At 38.5% G+C, this 22,870-nt stretch overlaps 1 protein-coding gene across 3 annotated transcripts in view; it reads left to right on the top strand.

The window, feature by feature from the left end:
* The first annotated feature begins 1,725 nt into the window (after positions 1–1,725).
* Positions 1,726–22,870, top strand: part of LOC109621844 (P protein) — a 284,696-nt gene continuing 263,551 nt past the window's right edge. Inside the window, exons 1-2 of one of the 3 annotated variants that reach the window (XM_029871101.2) lie at positions 1,726–2,348; positions 11,454–12,322. In XM_029871101.2, coding sequence (XP_029726961.1) covers positions 12,222–12,322 — 101 coding nt within the window. In that variant the 5' untranslated portion in view covers positions 1,726–2,348; positions 11,454–12,221. Of the gene's footprint in view, positions 2,349–11,453; positions 12,323–22,870 lie in introns of those variants that run through there. The other 2 variants (XM_029871100.2, XM_019695783.4) reach the window with 2 other exon arrangements.

Here is a 22,870-nt window from a genome sequence, read left to right on the forward strand (position 1 = left end):
TGACCGACGACAACGACACCAGCAGAGAAATTCAGAGGCGCATTGTGGCAGGAAATCGTGCCTACTTTGGACTCCGCAGAACTCTACGATCGAATAAAGTTCGCCGTAACACGAAGTTAACCATCTACAAAACGTTGATTAGACCGGTCGTCCTCTATGGGCACGAAACATGGACATTACGTGCAGAGGACCAACGCGCCCTTGGAGTTTTCGAACGGAAGGTGTTGCGTACCATCTACGGCGGAGTGCAGATGGAAGACGGGACTTGGAGAAGGCGAATGAACCACGAGCTGCATCAGCTGCTAAGAGAACCAACCATCGTCCATACCGCGAAAATCGGAAGGCAACGGTGGGCGGGTCACGTCATCAGGATGTCGGATAGCAACCCACTAAAATGGTACTCGAGAGTCATCCGACCAGTACAAGAAGACGTGCTCAGCGAGCTAGGTGGGTCGATCAATTGGAGAACGATTTGCGGACCCTTTGCAGAGCCCGGAACTGGAGACGCACAGCCATGGACCGAGTGGAATGGAGGCGGCTACTATGTACAGCAGAGGCCTTAGCCTGATCGGTAAGGATCGGTAGGCAAGATTAAGATCTTTACAATCACAGCACAAAATTTGTTCGACTGTAGTTTTTGGAACAATGCTTTGGAAAATAATCACGTGAATTGACAAGAAAATGTTGGTCGTAGAAAGAAGTCTACACATTTCTATTTTTTGTATACTTGTACAATCGGGTCTCCTATAAGACGCTGCCACCCACTTTACGCCCATCATAATCCCCGCGTTGTCTTTTATCCAATTTAGTTCATTTTCGGTATGTGACTAGCATCGGCTATAACACAGCCTTACTACAGGCAAAAAATCAACTGGATCGGATGCAAGACAGCTGAGAACTTACAGTGGGCGTAAAGTGGATGGCAGCGTCTTTTAGGAGACCCGACTGTATTATCAATAAAAGTACACTTTCACTACAAAAGAATCGCAAGCTAGATCGCGAGAGTATTATCTGAACTGAACAATTTCAGGGTGTTGTTGGTTCGAATTTTCATACTTCAGACTTTTTTCTCTGGAACATATGTTTGATCAACAGCGTTGCTTTATTTGATAGTAACTATTCACCTGTGTAATCGAAAGATGCATTTTACTTTCGAATGTATTAAAAAATAACCTTCAATCTTTATCCTTTTATACTGAAATATGGATCACATTATTAACACGAAGCTCACATTGCAAGGGCATGTAATCTTGTCCTGTAACACATTTTTGATTTTGTTGTTTTGTACATTCCGCAAGTGAACCCTTTTTCAACCATAACAAAACCTACCTCTTTTTGTACACTCTCTTCATCTACTTGGCTCTCCGACCTACCGCCCTCGAAATTTGTCCAATCCCCTTGCTCTCGTACAAACGGCAGCGTAACCCACACAAATCATTACCGTACAAACCAGCCGCCCTGTCTGTTTGTAATAAATCGTACAATAATTTTTCCCTCATTTTCGATTCATATTGCAGAGAGTTCAGAAATAGCCCTCGGTCAGCAGAACACCGAGGTGGGCCCATCATCAGCTGCACCAAGCACAGCTAGAGGAGCAGCAAACACTCTCACCACACAGTTTATGGATTTTGATTTGGCTTTGAATTCGGCGGCCGATCGAGGCGGGATCTATCTCGCTGCTCTCCTCTGACAAAAGTTCAGCTACTGGATCATCTCTTCGATCATCGGGGACGGACAGACGAACCGTGATCTGCGCGGGTGAGGCGGTGAAGAGTTCAGCGGTTGGCTCGCGCAGTTCTAGACTATTTCGGCACCGATCCAGACGGGCAGTCCTTCGGCGGTTCTGGATGAGTCGGATCGTCGTAGATTTGGTGCATGCAGTGACGAATGTTCTACCTACGACGGTATCATCGCTAAGGTGACGAGTGTTCGTGAAGAGGTCAGGTCAGTCTAGTAAGTGAACTAGGCATAAAGAAGGGCGTACCCATTCGCCAGTAGTGTTCACGGTCAGTGGTTGGTGTGGCCTTGAAAATCTGAAGGGCGTCAAAGGGGAAAACAAAGGAAATAAATCCGAGTCATCGGTTATTGTGGGGATTACACGTGGTCTCGTGGCCGAAGTGGTCGTAGAAGAGAGGCCGTCAAAGTGTGGCGATGACGAAGGTGACGACGCAGTGAAGGTGACAAATGGGATGTCTGGGTGCATATGAAAGTGATTTTTTTTCTGGTGCATATAATTGAGTGGTAGAGAAGACGTAATTGGATTGAAAAACGGCGTGAATAGATGTGGGAAGTGTTTGAAAAAGAATAACAAGAATATCCTGAGAAGAGTTAGTGAACCATGTTGAAAAGTAAGTTGAATTTTAGCGGCGGATATCAGGGGAAAGTATTCGATGTTGCGTATCAATTACCAAATAGTCTCAAACGGTTTGAAATAGCTATGACCAGAAACCGTTCTAAAACCATATTTTAGTATTCGTTACTTCTATGTGGAAGTTTCCCAATAGTACCTTTCAGTAGTATTAGTGGTAGTGTTGATTGCACTAGTTTTAATAAAGTAAACATGTGACACGACTGATAAAAAGTGATGCCAAAGTGAGCTCAGTACACCAACGTACGGCGAACGGTATACTCAAGAGCTCACTTGGCACTTTATGTATTGCAAAAATCTTGAATTCAAACCTGCAATAGGGAATCGGTTACCATATAAAGCATAGTGCTCTCATTTTCATCTCACTGAAAACAAAGTATTGAAGCCCTTTTTTGTTTCTTATTTTTGTTAGAAGTGAGCACGAATGAAAACAAAAAGAACAAAATCAATCAGTACCGAAATCGCTGGTTTTCTGTTAGGATGAATTTGGGCGTTTTTCTTTGCTGATAGGTTTTGTTTGATTTTTATTAGGTTTACGACATAAGTTGGTAAAACTCACAGTTTTATTACAACTATTATACAAAATCATTGATGTAAGGTCTTAAAGCACACTTTAAGCTACCCGCATAAACCAGAGTAAATCAAACTCTCGAATTTGTAATCCCGCTGGCATTCATTCTGACCACATTATACCTCTCTTGTAAATTTGTGATTGCTATAAACTGGCCATTATTCTGCCTAAACTCTCAACAGATGGCGTTCCGTTCGATAAGTAACGACATCAGTTGATGGCAAAGCAGAAACTATGTAAACACTGACCATCCGTGTAGGATATTGTAGATTATAGGTTTTATAATGGTCATGAAGCAAGCTAGTAAGTATATTACGGTCGTTATAATAGTAAACTTGATTTAGTTCAATTTTCGCTAATAATGGTCGTCATTATATTTTCTCTTCTATTATCTATTCTAATTTACAGCTTTTTTGTCCAAAGAATATCTAAATCATGTATGAAACCGAACAGGGGTCTCCAGTAAGCCTAGTAGTTAAGGCAATCTGGAGACGGCGGGTTAAATTTCCGTTCCGATCGGTAAAGTTTTCTCGACTCCCTGGGTATAGTATATCATTGTACTTGCCACATAGTGTACACATTCATGCAATGGCTGGCCCTTTTATTAATAACTGTGGAAGTGCTCAAAGAACAATAAGTTGAAGAGAGATATACCATGTTCCAGTGAGAACGTCGAGCCATTAAGAAGAAGAAGGAGATGGAACCATATTTCGGTGTGATGTTGATTTTTGTCATCACACGAATAACTCAAAATTTTATTTTTGTTCTAGTCGAAATGTCTGGAAACTTCTCCGTAAGAACAAACTTAGTTCACAAAGAACAGACATCCAGGTTAGAACAATTTTCATTCAGAAAGCTGTATAAGGATTTGAATCTTCACTTGAGTAAGGTTGCAAACCAATACACGATGAAAACACTAACGCCGCCAAACACCATATTGCCGCAGTCACGTGAATTGACCAATCCAAATTCCTGTGTGGTAGTGGTTTGTGTTCAGATCTCCCGTGTTAATATATCTGTAAGAACTTTGTAAACATCTTTTGTTCTCACTTATATGGATAGGCTTGCATTAGGTTTCGTGAGATAAAATTTGGAGAACTCAATTGAAACATGTCAAGTGGTGAATTAAATTAGTATGGGAAATTAACCGATTGCAGCGCCACGATGTTGCCACTTGTGTTGCCGATTTCAAATGGCCGCTAAATTCCTTACACAGTTTCGGAACTGGACTTGGATGTCTGTTCTCTGTGCTTAGTTCAACGAAAACGAACACATACACCCATAGAGTTGGCTCAATGTTAGTGAAATGCCAAGTTTCCCTTTATGATCTGTAGAAACCTTATGCTTTCATTCCCCTAATTTTAACAAAAGAGAGCTACAGTTGATTAGTCTGCGTCGTCGTCTACGAATCCTAAGGTCGAAGGTTCGATGTTGGCTGTAGGCAGACTTTTTAATTTTTTTAAGGAAAAGTCGAGAAATCTTGTCTGACATTTTTCTGATTTTGTAATATCTTAACAAGTTACTCAGCGAAACAAAAATTAACTATTGATCTGTCCCAAGAGCAAACTTATGTGTCTCCGATGGATTTTCGGCCGCTGAATTCGAATCTGGGCTCAGATTTGGTCCAGCACGTCACAGTTTGGTGCTATATCCTAGGCTATACCTCTATTTATAGGGTTAAATATTCGATTTTGGGCTTTTTGACTGCAAGCCAAAAGGCATGAAAATATTTGTTTAAGCAATTACAAGGTAAATTATAAGGGTATGCAGTATGGGATTTTTTCAAAGCGGAACGAAACGAAACGATATGTGAAATTTTAGATGAAATGCGGTACGAAACGAAACGAAATTCAAAAATGTTTCGTGAGATCGATACGAAGTCCGAATTCACTCGGTATTTTTCGAAACGAAACGAAATTTTCGAAAAAGTTCCGCGGAATTTTGCAGTTATATCAAATTGATCAGGAAATGGATGCTGCGTGTTTGATTTTTTTTTCTAGCAGTGGCGTGGCGGTGTTTCTGTTAAGTCTCATCTTCAAGACTTCATTTTCTACAGTTCCATTTATAAATTTGTTGCTGGGGCTGCCGCTTTTCTACCGTTTCTCACTTCTAACCCGACATTGGATTTGTGTTCGGTAAGCTTAAATGTTAAAATAATACATTTATTAGATCAAACATACACTTGAAAAAGATAACTACTCACAAATTCGGTGATCTAATTAGGAAACACCTCCTCACAATACTATCAATTGAATTCCTTTTTGCATGCAGAATGAATGACTAGGGGTGTTCAAATATAATTTGATATGTCTAAACATTTCAGATAAGTACCCAATAAAGTGCCCAAATGATCTCAGATATTTGTTTTTATTTTTTAGCAACACATATTGAAAATTTCAACACCTATAACCAAATAAGATTACTCCAATGACTTAAGATCACACCAATGCGTTGCATCATTGTGATGATGCTATAAGATGCTCGAACTACAAATAAGACACAATCCTCAAACCAACCGTTACCTCCACTAGATGTGTAGTTCAATTGCTTTATTAGTTGAAACTTAGAATAAACGCTACGTATTCAATGTATAATAGTTCAGACACCGAGAGTTCTATGCAATCCCAAACGAAAAGAATAATTGTCAGAATTATCCCCTGAAGAAGACTATAATACGAGTCGAAACGTTGGGAAATATCTAAAACTTTCGTTTAACTCGCCAAGACTGCAGTGCCGAAATAAGTAGCTCTGTAAGATGCTCTAATATCGATTGTTTATCAGAAACATGAAGCATATGATGGAAACATCAACTACTAGATGTTTACCAATCAAACTAAAGAAAGCTTGAAATTTACAACCTTCAAAGAAATGATAGATGATTGAATTTATCAGTAAATACCCTGTAAAACTCACAAAGAATGCTTACGAAATATATGTAGTAATCATTGAAGCATCCGTAAACTCGACCTGCAATCCGCAATCCACAAATTCTAAAAATATAAATACAATCATCTCTAGATATTAGGCCAAAAATTCTACCAGATAAATCTGGACTCAAGATTCTACATGTTAAGCGGACCTGATGTTATGGTTGATGTGCATGCCCTTCTTACCGAGGACCTGGGATCAAAAAAAGACTCCCAAAAATAATTCAAAAAGTGTTTTCTACCTTCAGTTCATCTGATTCGGGACTAGCCTAGGGCTGTAGCTTTATGAATCGTACATGTATAATTTGACCGGAAAATTCTACGGAAATTCTTATTAACGAAAGAAATAAGAGCTTAACCGTGAATAGCGTTTCGTCATACAAAGGCCCGGATCAAGGATTACCCGAGGCCCGAGTGGATGCGAATGTCCCTTAGTGATGAGCATACAAACATTTCTTTGTTTTCAAACAGTATTTGAGCAATATGAAGCATACAGTTGATGTGTAATAACCAAAAAAGGTCTTTGTGGGGGGGCCTAAAATGTGGGGGCCTGGAGCCCGAATAACCACTCCCGGCCACCCCCTCTCCCGTATATCCAGCCCTGGTCATACAGATGTAATGGTAAAACCCTTTCAAGAGTTCCACTAAAAATTTAAACTATTTCAAAAAGGGCATTCACACAATGAACTTGTTTTCGAGTTTTATTAGACATTCCGCGGAATTCCGTTTAATTTCGTCAAAATCTATTTTTTGAAGGCGAAATTTTTAGAATTTGACGAAACGAAACGAAATTCAAAATCATACATTTCGCTTGGTTGAATTCCGTGGTATTCCGCGGAATTTTGTTTCGAGGTGTATTTGGCGAAACTTTTCGGTATACCGCATACCCTTAGTAAATTATTCATTTAACGTGTACATTACCGACGCCTGCGAAATATTTCGTTTTACCAAAGTCTAATTTGATAGTTTTAAGCGATAAATCTATCAGAGACACATAAGTTTGCTCTTCAGACAAAAAAAATGTTGCGCTGTGTTTTTATTGGGAACTTCTCATGGAATTCTCTCCTTCAGAGATAATTTCTGAGATTCTTACGGAAATTCATCCCAGGATACCCTCATTGATTGCTCATTACCAGGCTTCTTTTAGAGATTCCCCCCAAGATTGATCCAGCGATTTTTAATGGATCCGTCCATCATTGATTTCTATCGGGATACCTTTGGGCATTCTTTCAGGTGTACCCCTTGAGATTTATTTTGTATTTTGACTCCGTATTCGCTAGACCGGCGCTTTGGCCAACTAAGCCACAGAACAAGCAATGATTCTGCGGCATAGAAAGCTAAACTGGCTCCGAAGCCTCACCGTGAACACTCCTATTTCACAAACTCATCTCTCTTTCGGCTTAGATGCCAATCCACAACACACTCCCGTTTCTGCCCACCAACTACAAGTGAGAGCAAATTATTTTTATACTTGTTCTGTGGCTTAGTTGGTTAAAGCACTGGTCTAGCGAATACGGAGTCGTGGGTTCGAATCCCACCAGAACGCGATTTTTTTTACAATTTTTTTCTCTCAATTTTTCAATTAGAAACATTTTGTGCCTTCTAATAACAAGTTTTTCCAGCATGTTTCCCAAGGTTCTTTCAGGGAATCCTTCAAAAATTTCTTCCTTAATCCCTTCATTTATTTTTCCCGAATTTCCTTTAAGCATCTATACCAGCAACCCTTCGAGATTCCTCTAGGGGTTCATTTAATGATTCCTTCAGTGATTCCTACCAGGATTCTCCTGAGATTCCCTCTGTGATTTCCAAATGATTCTTTCAGAGATTCCTCTCAACATTCTTTCAGAAATATTGAAAGGTACTCCTTTTGAGATTCTTTCGGGGATTACTCGAAGATTCTTCTAGAATCTTTCAGAAGTCTTCCTGGTTTTCCCGGCATTCCTTCAGGGAATTCTTCTTCTGGCCTTCGATCATGGTTTCTTTCCGGAATTACTTCAGGATTTCCACCCAGGATTCTTTCATTCTCAGGATTTCTTCATCAAGCTTTCTTTGGGAAATCCTGCCGAGACTCTTTTAAAGATTCTTTCAAGGATTTCCCTTGAGACTGGATTCCTTCTTAGATTTCATCTGCGATTCATTCTGAGATTTTTTGCACGATTATTTCAGGGACGCTCTCAGGGACGCTCTCAGGGATTTCGCTTGAAATTCTTGTTTACTCCAGAATTCTTTCGCAGATTTCATTAGAGATTTCTGTCGAGATTCCTCCTGGAATCTTTCAGGGATTTTTTCCAGAACTCTGCCTTGGTTTCCTCTCGAGGTTGCTTCCGGGATTCTTCCCGCTGTTTTTCTCGGGAATTCTTCCAAGATTTTTGCGATTCCTTCAGGGGTTCCCACAGGATTCTTTCAGAGATGCCTCTCAAGATTTATTCAGTGATTCCTTCAGAATGTTGTAAGGAACTCCTTTCGAAATTCCTTCAGGGATTAGTACAATACTCTTCTGGGGATTCTATCAGGAATATCTGTCAGGATTCCTGTAGGATTTTATCCGGCAGTTTGTAGATTTTTTTCCAGGGATTTCTTCAGGAGTTTCTCCTGGGCTTCCATCATGAGTTTCTTCCCAGGATTCCTTGATGAATCCTTCCGGGATTTCTTCATTTATTCTTCCAAGATTTCCTCTAGAGATTCCTGCCGAGGATCCTTCAGGGATTCTTTCGAGGATTTCTTCCAAGGTTGTTTTAATGATTTCTCCAGGAATACTTTCGAAATTTTTTTCAGGATTCATTTACGATATTTTGTGGGATTCTTTCATAAATGCACTTAGGGATTCCACTTGAGATTCCTTCATGGATTCCTCCTGTGTTTATGGAATTATTACAGGGAATCCTTACCAGGATTCTTACTGGGATTCTTCTTACCATTTATTTTTTGAATTCCTTCAGAACTTTCTTCAGTGATTTTTCCTGGGATAGCATCATGGAATCCTTCCGAGATTACTTCAGTGTTTCCTCCCAGGATTCTTTTATTAAGTCCTCCTGGGATTCCTTCATTCATTCTTCCAAGGTTTCTTTTGAAGATCCCTGCAGAGATTCTTTAAGAGATTATTTCAAGGGTTTCTCTCGAGATTTTGTTAACCCTTCAGCACGTGCGCGGTTGTAAAAAGTACAACACTACCAAAGAAAACCTCGCTTGTCTAATACAGCGCGAGCGCGGTGCAGTTTCTGTTGCTTGATGGCGCGCGTACTGAAAGGTTAATGGTTTCTCCAGAAATACTTCCGAGATTATTTCAGGAATTTCTCATGGGTGATCAACTAGTTGTTGGATGTCTTTAGTTATGTTGCTGGCTTTTCATTCTTCTGGGAGAATCAAAACAACTATATGTTTTCTTGTTCCGACGTTTCGGTCCATATTGGATCTTTTTCAAGGATTCGAAGTAGTTGTTTTTCCGTTATCGTGTTTGTTTGAACTGTTAACCGTCATTTTTGTTTAGTTTTCTCGAACTGTTTTACTGAAAAGCCAGCAACATAAGGCATGGTACACAAATAACGTAACGCTAAAATTGGCGATTTCAGACTCCCCCCCTCCCCATTGTAACGCTTTTTGTATGGAAACCAAAAATATTTTGTATGGCTTGTAACGCTAAGATAGACCCCCCCTCCCCCTATAGCGTTACGTAATTTGTGTACGATGCCTAACTGAAGACATCCAGGAATTTCTTAAGGATTCCTCTCGGTACTCGTTCTTAGATTTCTCCTGAGATAATTTTCCGAGATTTTTTTAGGGATTCTTTCAGTGATGCGCTAAGAGATTCTACTCGAGACTCTTTCAGGGATCACTCCAGGATTACTCCATGATTGCTCTCTGGATTACCTTGGGGATCTCAACAAGGATTCTGCCTGGATTCCATCAGCGATTTCTGCAGGGAAGCCTTCCGGGATTCTGCTTTAGGTTCCTTTCAAGATTCCTCCCGGCGTTTCTTACGGGATACTTCCAGTAATTTCTCTCGGGATTCCATCAGGGATTTCAGCCAGGGTTTCTTCTGAAGTCATTCTGTTTTTTTTTATCGGGATTTCTTCAGCGATTTCTACTGGAATTCTTCCCGGCGATTCTCTCGTGATGCTTTCAGGGATTTCTTCCTGGATTCCTTCAGGGGTTCCAACAGGATTATTTGTGAGATCCCTACCGATTATTTCATTTCAGGAATTACTTTAGAATATTGAAGGGACTTCTTTTGGAATTATTTCAAGGATTAGTCCAAGATTCTTCTAGGGAATCTGTCAGGGATTCTGCCAAGCTTCTTTCCGAAGTTTTCCCATGTTTTTTTTTTCTCAAGATCCTTTCAGGAATTTCTCCTGGCCTTCCATCATGGATTCTTTTGAGAACAATTCAAGGATTCTTCCCAGGATTCCTAGAATTCCTTTTTCCCGAATTTCCTTTGGGAATTCCTGCAGAGAATGTTTTAGGGATTCTTACACGGATTGCCCTGAGATTTCTTCCAAAATCCTTTTAATGGTTCCTCGAGGATTCTTCTCGGGATTGCTTCTAGGATTTCTCCTGATTCTTCTAAGGATTCTTTCAGGATTCTTTCATGGGATTCCTACAGTGATTTCTTACTTGATTGGTGGGCCATGAACGTGCTGTAAAGGGGGGTCAGTCGTCTAACTGTTTTGTAAGCATCGGAGTGTGGGTTCGATTCTCACTCCTGTCGGTGAAAACTTTTCGTTAGACGGAAAATTCTCCACTAGACCACTGAATGTTTCGTATGTTGTCCGTTATCTCATGTTAGTGATTGTTCAGTCTGTGCAACTTCTGGTTGAAGACGGTGTAGTATCTTTTTTTTATTCCTTCCGATATTCCTACCAGGATTTCGCCTAGAAGAAGAAGAAGGAGGAAGTGAAGAAGAAGAAGTATTTAAAAAAATACGTGGATCACAAAGAGGAGATTGGTTTCAAGTCGGTTCAACGCATTTCAGTGAGTTATGAGGGATTTCATAAGGCTTTCTGGGAGCAGTTTTCAAGAGAAGTTTATGTAGAAGAACCCGGCCCAAAATGCACTTTTGAGGGTAAATAGACCAACTAAACACAACTTATGGCGATTTCATAATGAGCCATGTATTTCCAAGGAGATTCGGAATCGGAAACACATGGAGAGGCATGGTTGTTGATGCCTTCGCTATCCATGTTAGGGGTCATTCAAATATTAAAATATTTATTATTTATTTCAAGCAGCTTATTTGTTGGTAATTATATTGGTTGGTTTGATTGAGACAAATAAAAGAATGTTTTTATTTAAACGGTTTACTGTTTATTTAACAATCCAGTATGAATTTGATTCAAATGAACTAAATTTTCAACCGCGATGGTGATGGTTTCTGCTATTTCTTTTTATCAGTTGTGTCACACTCTTCGTCCTGTATACTTATCGAGTCAACATTTACCCTAGATCGACTCACACCTCTTTATGTTAATTATCTCACTAAAAATCAATAGTCCGCCAGACGCCAACACAAACATTCAACACGATCCACGATGAAGCGAATGACGTGTGCTGCAACCGTTATTTACCCAAGTATCATTTTCTTTTCCAACAGAGTGCACTTTCATCCGGTAGAGTTTCTGCTAGTTGGTGTGGCGGAAAATTGCAACACCAGTTTCTCGCGCAAAAATTGGAGTCACCTGGATCATCATTCCATTCATCCCATGCTGCGGTCGCCACATCCATAACACCCATTTGAACGAAACTTGGGAATCAGGTCCGGAAAAAAGTGGTAGCGCAATTGGAACATCTGAATCGACTCATTGGAACAACTGTGGCAACAGTGCTAAAAAAAGCAGAGAAAGAAGCAAAATTCTTCAAATCAAAGTTACATCGAAATTCAGCCCTTTTCTGGTCTCACCATCCCAAAAAGAATCGGAAAGAAGAAATTAAAAATTGTGGCCTCGTATGAAATTCTAAATTTAAAGTGCTTTTAGTGATTGTTTTTGAAGTTTTTCATTGAAACAAAAAATGCAAGTGAATTTCATTGTTTATGTTTTAGTAGTGTGGTGATAGTTGTTGAATCATTTCACAAAGACACATTCAGTTGTTCATCCGCGTCTTGAAATCGTAGTTGTGTGCTTGTCATTTGTTCTAAATCATGTTCACTGTGTCAAGTGAAGCAATACACGTTTGTTGACACCACCACCACGCACAACCTCATATATCACCTCATCCAACCATAGACGACAGGAAGAAAACCAATAAACGCAAATCGAGAGGCTGACAGCACCACTTTACTCCTCAAAAAGAAAAGCACTCACAACTAGTTGAGTCTCAAGTTCGAAAGACGAGTTACGCAAAAAGTGTAGCAGAGAGGAAAATGCCGAAAAATTTGCGACCCCCCTCGTCGACCAACGCCTACGGCCGAATCGGGCTGGTACCGGAGTCGGACGATTCCCTGCACAGTCAGGAAATGGACCCGTGAGTGATTTTCTTGGATTTCTAAGCAAGTTCTGTCTCTAACGAATTCTTTCTGCTGGGTGTTTTCGTGTTTCGGTGTCTCCCCTGTAACTACTAATCGATGTGTAATGTGTGTCTTCTCTATGTTGTCCTTTTATGTGAATAATCCTTTTTGATTTTGTGATCTCAGTTGTCAATACTAATAGTTCCTGGAAAATATCGATGTATCCGCTTGTGACCTATTTCTTTCAATTCTTAAATTATAATTTGAGTAGTTGTTGTTGATTTCTAATGTATAACTTGCTAAAAGTATATGACAAGGATACAACATTTTGGGGTCATCTCCTCGCAAACATGACTCTGGCGATTTTACGTCCTATTCAAAAGTACAAAAGTCTCTTTCGAAAGGATCCCTTATAAAATTGTTCCCGAGATTCTTCCAGAGATAACTCATGGTGCTCTTTCAGGAAGTTTTTCTGGGATACCTTCTTGGGTTCTTTTAGGAATCTCGAAATTACTTTAGAAACCTCTTTGGATTTCTTCCGGGATAAGTACCAGGGATTTCTACAGAAATATCTACCGGGATGCCTCTAAGGGTTCCTCCCGAGACTTCTTCCAGGATTTCTTCCGGGATGCCTTCTCAAATTAATGTCATAATAATCAGAATACATATCTGACATTTTCTGGAGGATTTTAATTTTTTTTTTAATTGAGTGTAGAGTATTGCACATAGAGTTCTACTGAAATTCTTTACCAATCCTCGTCTCAGGTCCTGAACAGGAATTCCAGTATATAACTCACTATACTTGGTTAAACTTCACTACATTGTATTGGGTCCTCAAACGGAGGGATGAATCTTCTATTCTAATGAGCTTCTTTTTTGCACACACGATTTTCTCCGTAGTTTAGATTTAACTGACTGTTGCAGAGAAATTTATATCGTGTGGAGCACAGCTGCGAAGATTAACCTCATAGAGCGTGGTATCAGTTTATGGTACTTGTTGAGCAGATGGAAGGTGTGTTGTAGAGCCTGTCCGCATTCCGATGACAAAGAGAGTGACAAGTTCCAATAAAACTAGCTGAAGTCCTATTTTTTCTATGCTCTATAAATCTTGAAATACAGAAGTTGTAAATTTAGATTCATCTAGCCTGTAAATTCTTTATTTTGAAGGAATTTAAAATTTCTAAGACTCACTAGCGCCTAGGGAATGGACCTCCGAAGTAGCAAACTTGATTTTATTTGGTTTTATCTATTTTATGATAGTTTTATCAGAGCATTACATAATCAAATTGGTCTTAAGTATATTAGTTTCTGCTGAGCACAACTATTCTTCATCAATCTTTGGTTTTAAGAACATATCTAAGAATATTTGGAATCCAGCACTTAAACCACAAGCGCAACAAGACCTATTGACCTCATTGTCAGTTTTAAAAGGCTCTCGTAGTTATCTTCAATTAACCATTGAGTAAGAGTAACTATTTACTAACTGTTCTTGCATGATCCATTCTCGCCAATCAAGAACACCCGTCCTGAAAACCGATCTTGACGCGGCGCAATGCCAAATTCTTATGATCTCAGCATCCGAAAAGAATTTGGTTTGGTCTACCAGGAGGTCGATTCTCGTACAATCGATGATTAATTCATCAGACTGCCGACAATGATAAACATAGTGAAAATCAATAACTGCTTACCTGTCAGGAACACTGACTGGAGGAAAATGGCATTGCACCCCATCGAGGTTGGTTCCTGGGACAGGTGCACCTGGCTAGCAGTATTAGCGGGCTGCTGATAGAATTTGACAGACGAGGGAATCCTGTTTTAGTTGCCGGCTCACAATCGCGTTGCGATAAATTAGTTGATTTGTTTACAATTTGGAACCCAAGATTTATGACGTTCTCGGCGGAGTTTGCATATATCCACATGAAGGCGCTGTCCATAAACTACGTAGACTGAAATATGGCCATCGCAGACCCCCCCTCCTTCCTAGTAGACTTTTGCTCATATAAAAATTTCAAAAGTTATTTGGACCGTAGGCTTTGACCAGAGTTTTCTCTACGTAGACTGCCCATTAGACTGGGTCAACAAAGTCGATTTTTTGGAACAAAGCTTTTTCGATTCCTTTTAGCGACCAAAACAACTGTGCAAAATTTGGGAGCGATTGGTTGCTTCCCCGTATTCCGCATTGCGATTGAAATTTGTATGGAATTTAGTATGGGAAATCGTGCTTTTTTGCATTTTTCCCATAAATTGAAATTTTTCGTCTAAAACGATTTAACTAAAGACGTTGAAGTATAGCCTAAGATATGCCGAAAAACTTTGCCGAAGACCGCAAAATGATCCGATACTTGTGAAAAAAGTTATAACGTACAGATTGCCCGGTGGTGTTTAACATTTAACATGTAAAGGAATAACATCAATAATAATATCTCAATTTTTGGCCCAAGTTACCAGGCGAATAACTTTTTTCACAAGCGTCGAATCACTTTGCGGTCTTTGGCAATGTTTTTCGGCATACCCTAGCCTATACTTCAACGTCATGAGTTAGATCGTTTTAGAAGAAAAATTTCAATTTATTGGAAAAATGCAAAAAAGTACTTTTTCCCATACTAACTTCCATACAAATTTCAATCGCAATGCGGAATACGGGAACGCAACCAATCGCTCCCAAATTTTGCACAGTTGTTTTGGGCGCTAATATAGATTGAAAAAGCTTTGTTCCGGGTTGATACGATCAAATTTAAAGTTTTTCCATACAACGTTGACCCACTCTACTGCCCATATAATTAGTAAAAATTTAAACTAGCACAAGGGGTGGATCACTCTTGAAACATCTGATGTATCAACATTTTTTGTTGCATTCAAATGCATTCAAATGCATTTCAATGTATTCATTTTTTAATTAAGTAAATTGACAATCCATGGCTTGCTACAATGATTGATTCTTGTCAGTTGTCAGTTTCGAACAACAAATGAGTTTCAAATATACTGTCTACGTCTAGCTTAAATAGCGATACAATTTACTTTCGCTGTCCGAAGATCTGGTGGTATCGAGACAGACGCGAGGTACCAAGCGGAGGTGACAGGCGATCAATCGTGGTCCGGAGTCTATCCGGCACTTTAGCGAAACGGCTACCGGAGGGTCAAGGAGCAGCGTCGCCGGCAATCCGTTGACGGAATAGCGTCTCACGTCAGCTCCGCGTGTCGTTCTACACGGGGGTTCCTGACACGGTCCGGCGGTCGATGAATTCTGGCTGGACGAACGGGTCGACTATGCGGCTACTTGGTGCTGACCTTGAGCGAGAGTGGGATTACCGGTGGCAGTGGCTTGACGAGGGTTACCGCAGCACATCGCGAAATGTTCCTTAGCTAGCGGGTGCTTCAGTCTAATCCGTCAACAGCACAAATCGTAACACCTCGCCCACAAGCCTTCAACTGCACGGATTGGAGGCCCAAACGTGGCAACCCCGACCTTAAAGCTTTACACTTTCCGTCATCTTTCCCGCAGTGCCATCGCCTGATATTCACTTCGATTTTCTCTCTGTTATATTCCGAAAAAAATAGTTTTTTGAGGCATTCTGAGGATGCGAATAATAAAACCGTTTACGTCCATGTTCTACAATCAAGTCAATATATTTCTCGAATTCTTTGCATCTGATCACTTATGAACTAAAACTCAGTGAGTCCCAGCCTGGGAGTGTTGTTGAGATTTCCGAAAGCAGGGTTTCGATACCTGCTATTACAACACTCTCGTCATACTCAGTGCTTCCGCTGGCTTCCACCCACATCGCCACCCGCTGTAGGTGGCTGCTAAACTCACCACACCTTCATTGCGCGTTGGCGTGCCGTGGCGCAAACCAGTCCAAACAGTCGCGTTCCATCCATAATCAGAGCTGATCCTGCAAAAAATTCCGTGTTATAAATTTGTCGACCTTTGGTTAATAGAATTTTACTCACGATTTCGGTCTAAGTTTTCTATATTCAAATTGACAATGCATCACAACGATTTTCTTCAACACTTTTGACATTCGCGTATTTCAATGCTAAGTCGATGGAAAAACATAAAAATGCATTTGTATAAGTACATTAAATGCAAATCGAATGCACATTCAAAGAGTGATTCGCCCCTTGAACTAGCATCAATTATGTTTGTCTTTACGACGGACGTTTATTTACGACAGAAAGTTCTGGCATAATATCAAACTGCATCACCTTCACAATATCAATGCAGAGGTACTCACAAAATATCAGAGGATAGTCATTTTTGCAACTCAAGGAATAATAAATGAAATGAAAAAATATCGATATTTTTTGCACGAAATCATACAGCAACAGTCACTGTGCACGGAATTTACGTTTTTAGAGGATCAAAAAGTGTTTCTCAGACAGCTTTTTGAGTAATTTTAAGCTAAAAAGCTATGACTATAAAACTGTTTATTCCAGCGCCACTACACTATATGAAAATTAAAAATAGAAATACTGTTAAGGGCAAGGATGGAATTGTTCTCATCGTGAAGCAACTTGCGAGTGAATAGCACCGTTCAGCACTAGTTCGCGTTATGGGATGAGAAAAAAAGAACGGAGGTTTGGAACCTCACAAATATCATAGAGAAAGAATTTTTGAAAAATATTGGAACGGGACTTCACAGTTTATGACCGAAGTTTATATGGAGAACTTGGGATGCTCAATAGATATGCACATTGGAACGTTCTGTGCATATATTCAGGCGTACAGAAATGCACGGCACTTTAATCCATACAAATTTCGGTCTTAAACTGTTAAGCCCCTTCCAATATTTTTCAAAAATTCTTTCACTATGACACTTCTAGGGTCCCAAACACCTGTACTTGGCGAGGACCACTCGGGAAACTGGCTAAGCGCCAGCATGCTACCGTGATGGACTCTCCAGAGCGAGTCATCGATGTTCGTTGCTGCTAGGCTACGCAGCTAACCTTGAGGGTGCGATGTGCACTAGCCCCTCTCTGAAGCAATACCTTCTTGGTGGTTCCGGAGAGACGTAGGGTTTGGCGACCATAGGAATGGTTTAAAGGGTACGAGGAGAGAGTAGTCCCGGCTTTTACTTTTGTTGTAGAAGACGGCCTCAGACCTACAGGGGATACTCAAAATAACTGGGATAGGTAAAATTTTCACTTTTCAAAAAATGTTCAACTCGCTATAACTTTTCGAAATGTGCATTAAATATTCTCAAATTTTTACTGTAAGTTCATCAACTAGTTGTGTATCAGTGGTTCAAATTTGGAAAAGATCGGGCCATTGTACACGAAGTTATAATGGTTCTAGAAAAAGGTATAATTATCTGATAGCCAACTTTGAGCTGTTATATCTCCGGATTCAATGAATAGAATGCAATGAAATTTTGATCATTTATGGCTTATATAATGAACTTTGAAAAACAGTTTACTTAATTTGAAATTATTAATAAGAAAAAAAGTTATGGCGGTTTCATTTATTCTATGTTTTTTTAGTAAATTTATCTATTTTTCATATGCATCCCATTACTTTTTCAATTTAATGCCGGTTATTTTGTTACTTCCTTTCAAAACATATTCATATTGAAGTAAATTGAAGGGAATTTAAATGAACTATAATTACTATCTCGAATTTTGAAACGATGATGAAGTTTTGGATAAATTGATGGTATATTAGAAAAATAATCCAATCGTAATAATTTTCTTTCGTGTAAAGAATTTTAAGTAAAGTCTAAAGTTTTTAATAGCTGATTATATAAGTAATAAATGATCAAAATTTCATTGCATTCGGTTCATTGAATCCGGAGATATAACAGCTCAAAGTTGGCTATCGAATAACTATACCTTTTTCTAGAACCTTTATAACTTCGTGTAGAATGGCTCGATCATTTCCAAATTTTGACCACTGATACAAAACTAGTTGATGAGCTTGCAGTAAAAATTTGAGAATATTTAATGCACTTTTCGAAAAGCTACAGCGAGTTGAACATTTTTTGAAAAGTGAAAATTTTACCTATCCCAGTTATTTTGAGTATCCCCTGTACACTACCCTAACCTTCTGTTTTTTTTTTTTTTTTTTTTTTGCTTTTTAAAATGCTTTATTTACAGTTTACACATACATCATAATATAATGTCTAAGTGATTCATTACTTCTAACATTGTCAGGAAATTCTAAATTATACATTATGTATCTGATGAAGATCTTTAGGGCTCTACCTTTCAGTGTTCTACTACAAGTTAACGTGGCGTAATGTAAACTCTCAAAATTTATGTTATTCTGCTGGGTAACATCATGAATATGTGTTATTATTGTTTGCCATAAATTGTTTACTGTGGGGAAGTTAGGGTGTCTGTTGAGCAGATTATCCCCCTATGGTTTAAAAGGAAAAAAAAAACACCTGTACTTTTTTCTCATCCCTTAGCACAAACTTTTATAAATTTTGTCGAGTAGTGTAATCAACAAACGGTTCCGAGAGTAAGCCGTGTGTGAGTTCATTCGCACCCGCTTGCTTCATGAGTACCGTCGCATACTGTTTCCAAAAAAGGCCCAATTTCGTGATCGAAATTGTTTTGGGCATGAAAAATTGATTTTAGAGATTTGGTGTCTTTGAAGAAGTTGTTTGGTATATTAGAGCTCTTTTTTTGGAAGTATTACTAATGTGATTAATCCACCTAAAAGTGAGATAGAAATTCAATTTTTTTTTCATAAGTGAAGATAGCGTGTTTATGTCTTCAGCAAAGTTGTAGAAAATGTCATTATGAGAAAACTTGCCGAATAAACTTTTGCTCTATCTGCTCAATTTCTAGAGATATGGGCCATTATTTGTGAATGACCCCTTAAAATCAGTTTTTTTTGTTGTAACTTTTTCCAGACATTTTTGGGAATTTTCAAATGTTCTACAAAGTTATTTAGTATGACAAAATACGTGTTTCTTCTAAAGACGGCAACATTGTATCTCTGATAGTTTTTGAGATATTCAATAATTTATTTAAAAAAATAGCATTTTTTACGGCTTTGTGACATTTACAGAGGCAAAATGGGGCAAGATTTTCCAATTGAATATGAAAGAAGTTTATAATAGGTGTACATTTTGTTTCAACTCAGGCTGGACACTTGCTTCCTTGACAGTAAAATTGAGCTGTGAAATATTTTAGTTCGTAACTGAAATTTTCAAAAAACACAAAAAGTATTGAAGATAGAAAACATGTATTTTATCATATATAATAACTTCGTAGAACATTTAAAAATTCCTATGAATGTCTGAAAAAAGTTACAATGAAAAAACTGATATTTAGGGGTCGTTTTCAGGAAATGACCCATATCTTTCAAAATGGAGCATATAGAACAAAAAATCTTTGCGAGGCTTCTTTGTACACTTTTTCGTGGTTTTTCAACTTTATGACATTATACCTCCCAGAGTAGTCAATGGATTTCCAGAATTTTTACACATAATAATCGTGAGTATGTATATGTTTGCAAAATTTGAGCTAAATCCAGAACAAAAAAATTGTTCATACACCAATCGGACACCAATCTCATATAGAACTGGATGGGGGCTACTTTGGATATTTTTAATTTTAACAAAACTGCGTTTAAAATTCTAGGATTATTTAGAAAACTACATTGTACCAATACTGTAGTATGCTATATCACGCGTTATTTCAATGAACATATGATTTTTTAGATGGCTCTGTGCTATTATGAGCAGCGTGATATTGAAATATAGACAGTAGGGCGGCTCTAGTTTGTATGGTAAAAGCCACATGACAAAAATTTCGATGGGCCCCCTTCTTATTTCGTTCTATATGACGCCATGATGCTGTGGTCAAATTTTCAGCTCAATCCGTTAACATTTGGGTGGTGCTAAACTCGTTTGAAGTTTGTATGGGAGTTTATATGGGAAAACATCGTTTTTTGCACTTTTCGCGTGAGAGGCACTATTTTTTCTGAAACCACATAATCGATTCTATAGAAATATGGCCTAGAATATACCGAATAACTTTGTCGAAGACCGTAACGTTAGGGGCTGTTCATAAACCACGTAGACCAAATTTTGACCATCTCAGACCCCCACCCCCTCTCTCCTCGTAGACTTTTGTCGATACAAAAATTTTAAAATTTGTATGGAGCGTAGACTTTGGCCAGACCCCCCTCCCCTCAAAAAGTCTACGTGGTTTATGAACGACCCCTTATCAGACACTTGTTTAAAAAGCTATAGCCTAGACAATACATGTCCGTTCAATGAGATTTTATTGCTATTGTTAAGTATTCCTTTACATATGCTAATTGTTGAGCATCACCTGATGTTCTACAGGTAATATATTTTCACAGAAGCTTCGGGTGACTTTGCGGTCTTCGACAAAGTTTATCGGTTCATATAAGGCTATAGTCCTTTATAATCGGTTATGTGATTTAAGAAAAATTAAAAAAAAAACGCTGTTTTCCTATATAAACTTCCATACAAACTTCAAATGAGTTTAGCACGGCCCAAATGTTAACGGATTTAACTGAAAGTTTGACCAGAGGATAGTGGCGTCATATAGAACGAAATAAGAATGGGGCTTATCGAACTTTTTGATATGTCGTATTTTGAGCCACGCTAATAGACAACCTTAAAAAAGGGACCATCAATACTTTATTTAGGTGAAACGGTCATCCATATTGTATAACGATACAAATATTCGATTGTATATGCTACGTTGATACATATTGAATGAATTGATCAAGCCTTTGAAATTTACAAACTGTAGAAACAATGCATACAGAGCAAATATTCTGATACGTTATATATATATATATATATATATATATATATATATATATATATATATATATATATATATATATATATATATATATATATATATATATATATATATATATATATATATATATATATATATATATATATATATATATATATATATATATATATATATATATATATATTTTGGTTTATTCAATGTTTTTCCGCGTCCTGGCAAGCAATAAAGGGTTTGTTTGAAAAACAATTTCAACCAAATGAAGGGGAAAATATTGCTTCATAATAGTGCCAAAGACATCAAACAGATTTGAACCATATTTTGGATTTAAAAAATCCATATTCAAAAGTGTCCAAAGTAGCCCCGCATTTCAAAAGTAACCCCGCACGACGGTATGAAGCAAAATAAGAAAACAAAAATACTCATGAGTTTTCAATCGCAAAGAAGTCAGGTAACATAAGGTGATACATTTTTTTAAGATTGCATATAGTTTTGGATAATCTTGGGTCTAGGCCTTTGTGGTACACTTTCTGGCTGAATTTCAAAAGATAATTGTGACCACATTTTAGAGGAATGTTTTTTTTCAAATTTATGATTTACATGTGTTTTTGATTTTTTTTTTGTAGTTTTTTGAGAGACTCCCGAATACCGTTTATCCCCGTTGGTTTGAACGACATCTCATGCAAACCAACGGGGTTCATTTTTTAATTTGAACTTTTAGTAACCCTGTGCGCAACGAAAAACACACGGATGGTAACCCTTTTTGCTGTTTTGTTTTGATTCTGCGTTCCGTTTCACCCTGTTCAATGAGCAGAATGACGTTTGAACCATTTTTAGTTTGAACGATGTGCAGATTACAGGGGGTCAAATTAAAAAGTGTTCAGATTAGATGAGGTCAAACCAACGGGGGTAGACGGTAGATGTTGAAGACCTGCAAATACACTTGTTTAATTTTGTATGATAATATGAATTTCTTGTAAGATTTTATGAGATTTGCAACACTTTTCACTCTCCTAACGTTATCAACTACCTTCTTCTTCCCCGGTCGACGGGACCCCTTCTTTCACTTTCTTTACATTCCTTCCTCGTCGCTGGTTTGTTCCTTTCGTCTGGTGACGCTAACACGGCTCTACTTTCTCTTTCTCGCTGGCTTCCTTCGTTGGCTTAACTGTCGAGCGTTCGCGGTCGTGGCTTAACGATGCCGCGAAGCTCCGGGCCAAATGCCGCTTTTCCTTCCAGTTTCCGTCCTACGTATGCAGTCTCGGGTTGTCGTGATCAAGAACTGAGCCTCTGGCTGGAAGTCGGTAGGAACACGCACAGGCTTTCGAGTCTACTACACGGATTCGAAGGGTTACGCCTAGAAAACCAAGGGGTCCTATGGGTGCTATATCGCATTGAATAGTACGATATTTATATGGAAGTTCATAATTTTACTCGGTATATTCTTGTATATTGCACTCTTGAAAATTTGAGGTGCGATTTTGTTATAACTTCGCTCAAAATTATTTTTTATCATACTTCATAAGGTTGATCCTCGTAAGCCATACTTTGTAATGTTTATCAAACATATTCGGGGTTTATGCGCTTTTTGGAGACAGGTAGTTTAATTTCATTGCCAAATCCTAGAGGCTACCTTCATCAAAATGTCAGATTAAGTGAATAATGAATAAGTATATAAAAAATATGATACGTTTTCCATGTCACCAATCTATCTTCCGATAACCATTCCGGAAATTATCAGCAGAATGATTATGCTTTGAATAAAGGACTGTTACAAATATTCCGCTAGTACAAAAATAAATCATATAAAGCATGTA

The sequence above is a fragment of the Aedes albopictus genome, chromosome 2, assembly GCF_035046485.1.
Source record: "Aedes albopictus strain Foshan chromosome 2, AalbF5, whole genome shotgun sequence".
Classification (NCBI taxonomy): Eukaryota; Metazoa; Arthropoda; class Insecta; order Diptera; family Culicidae; genus Aedes; species Aedes albopictus.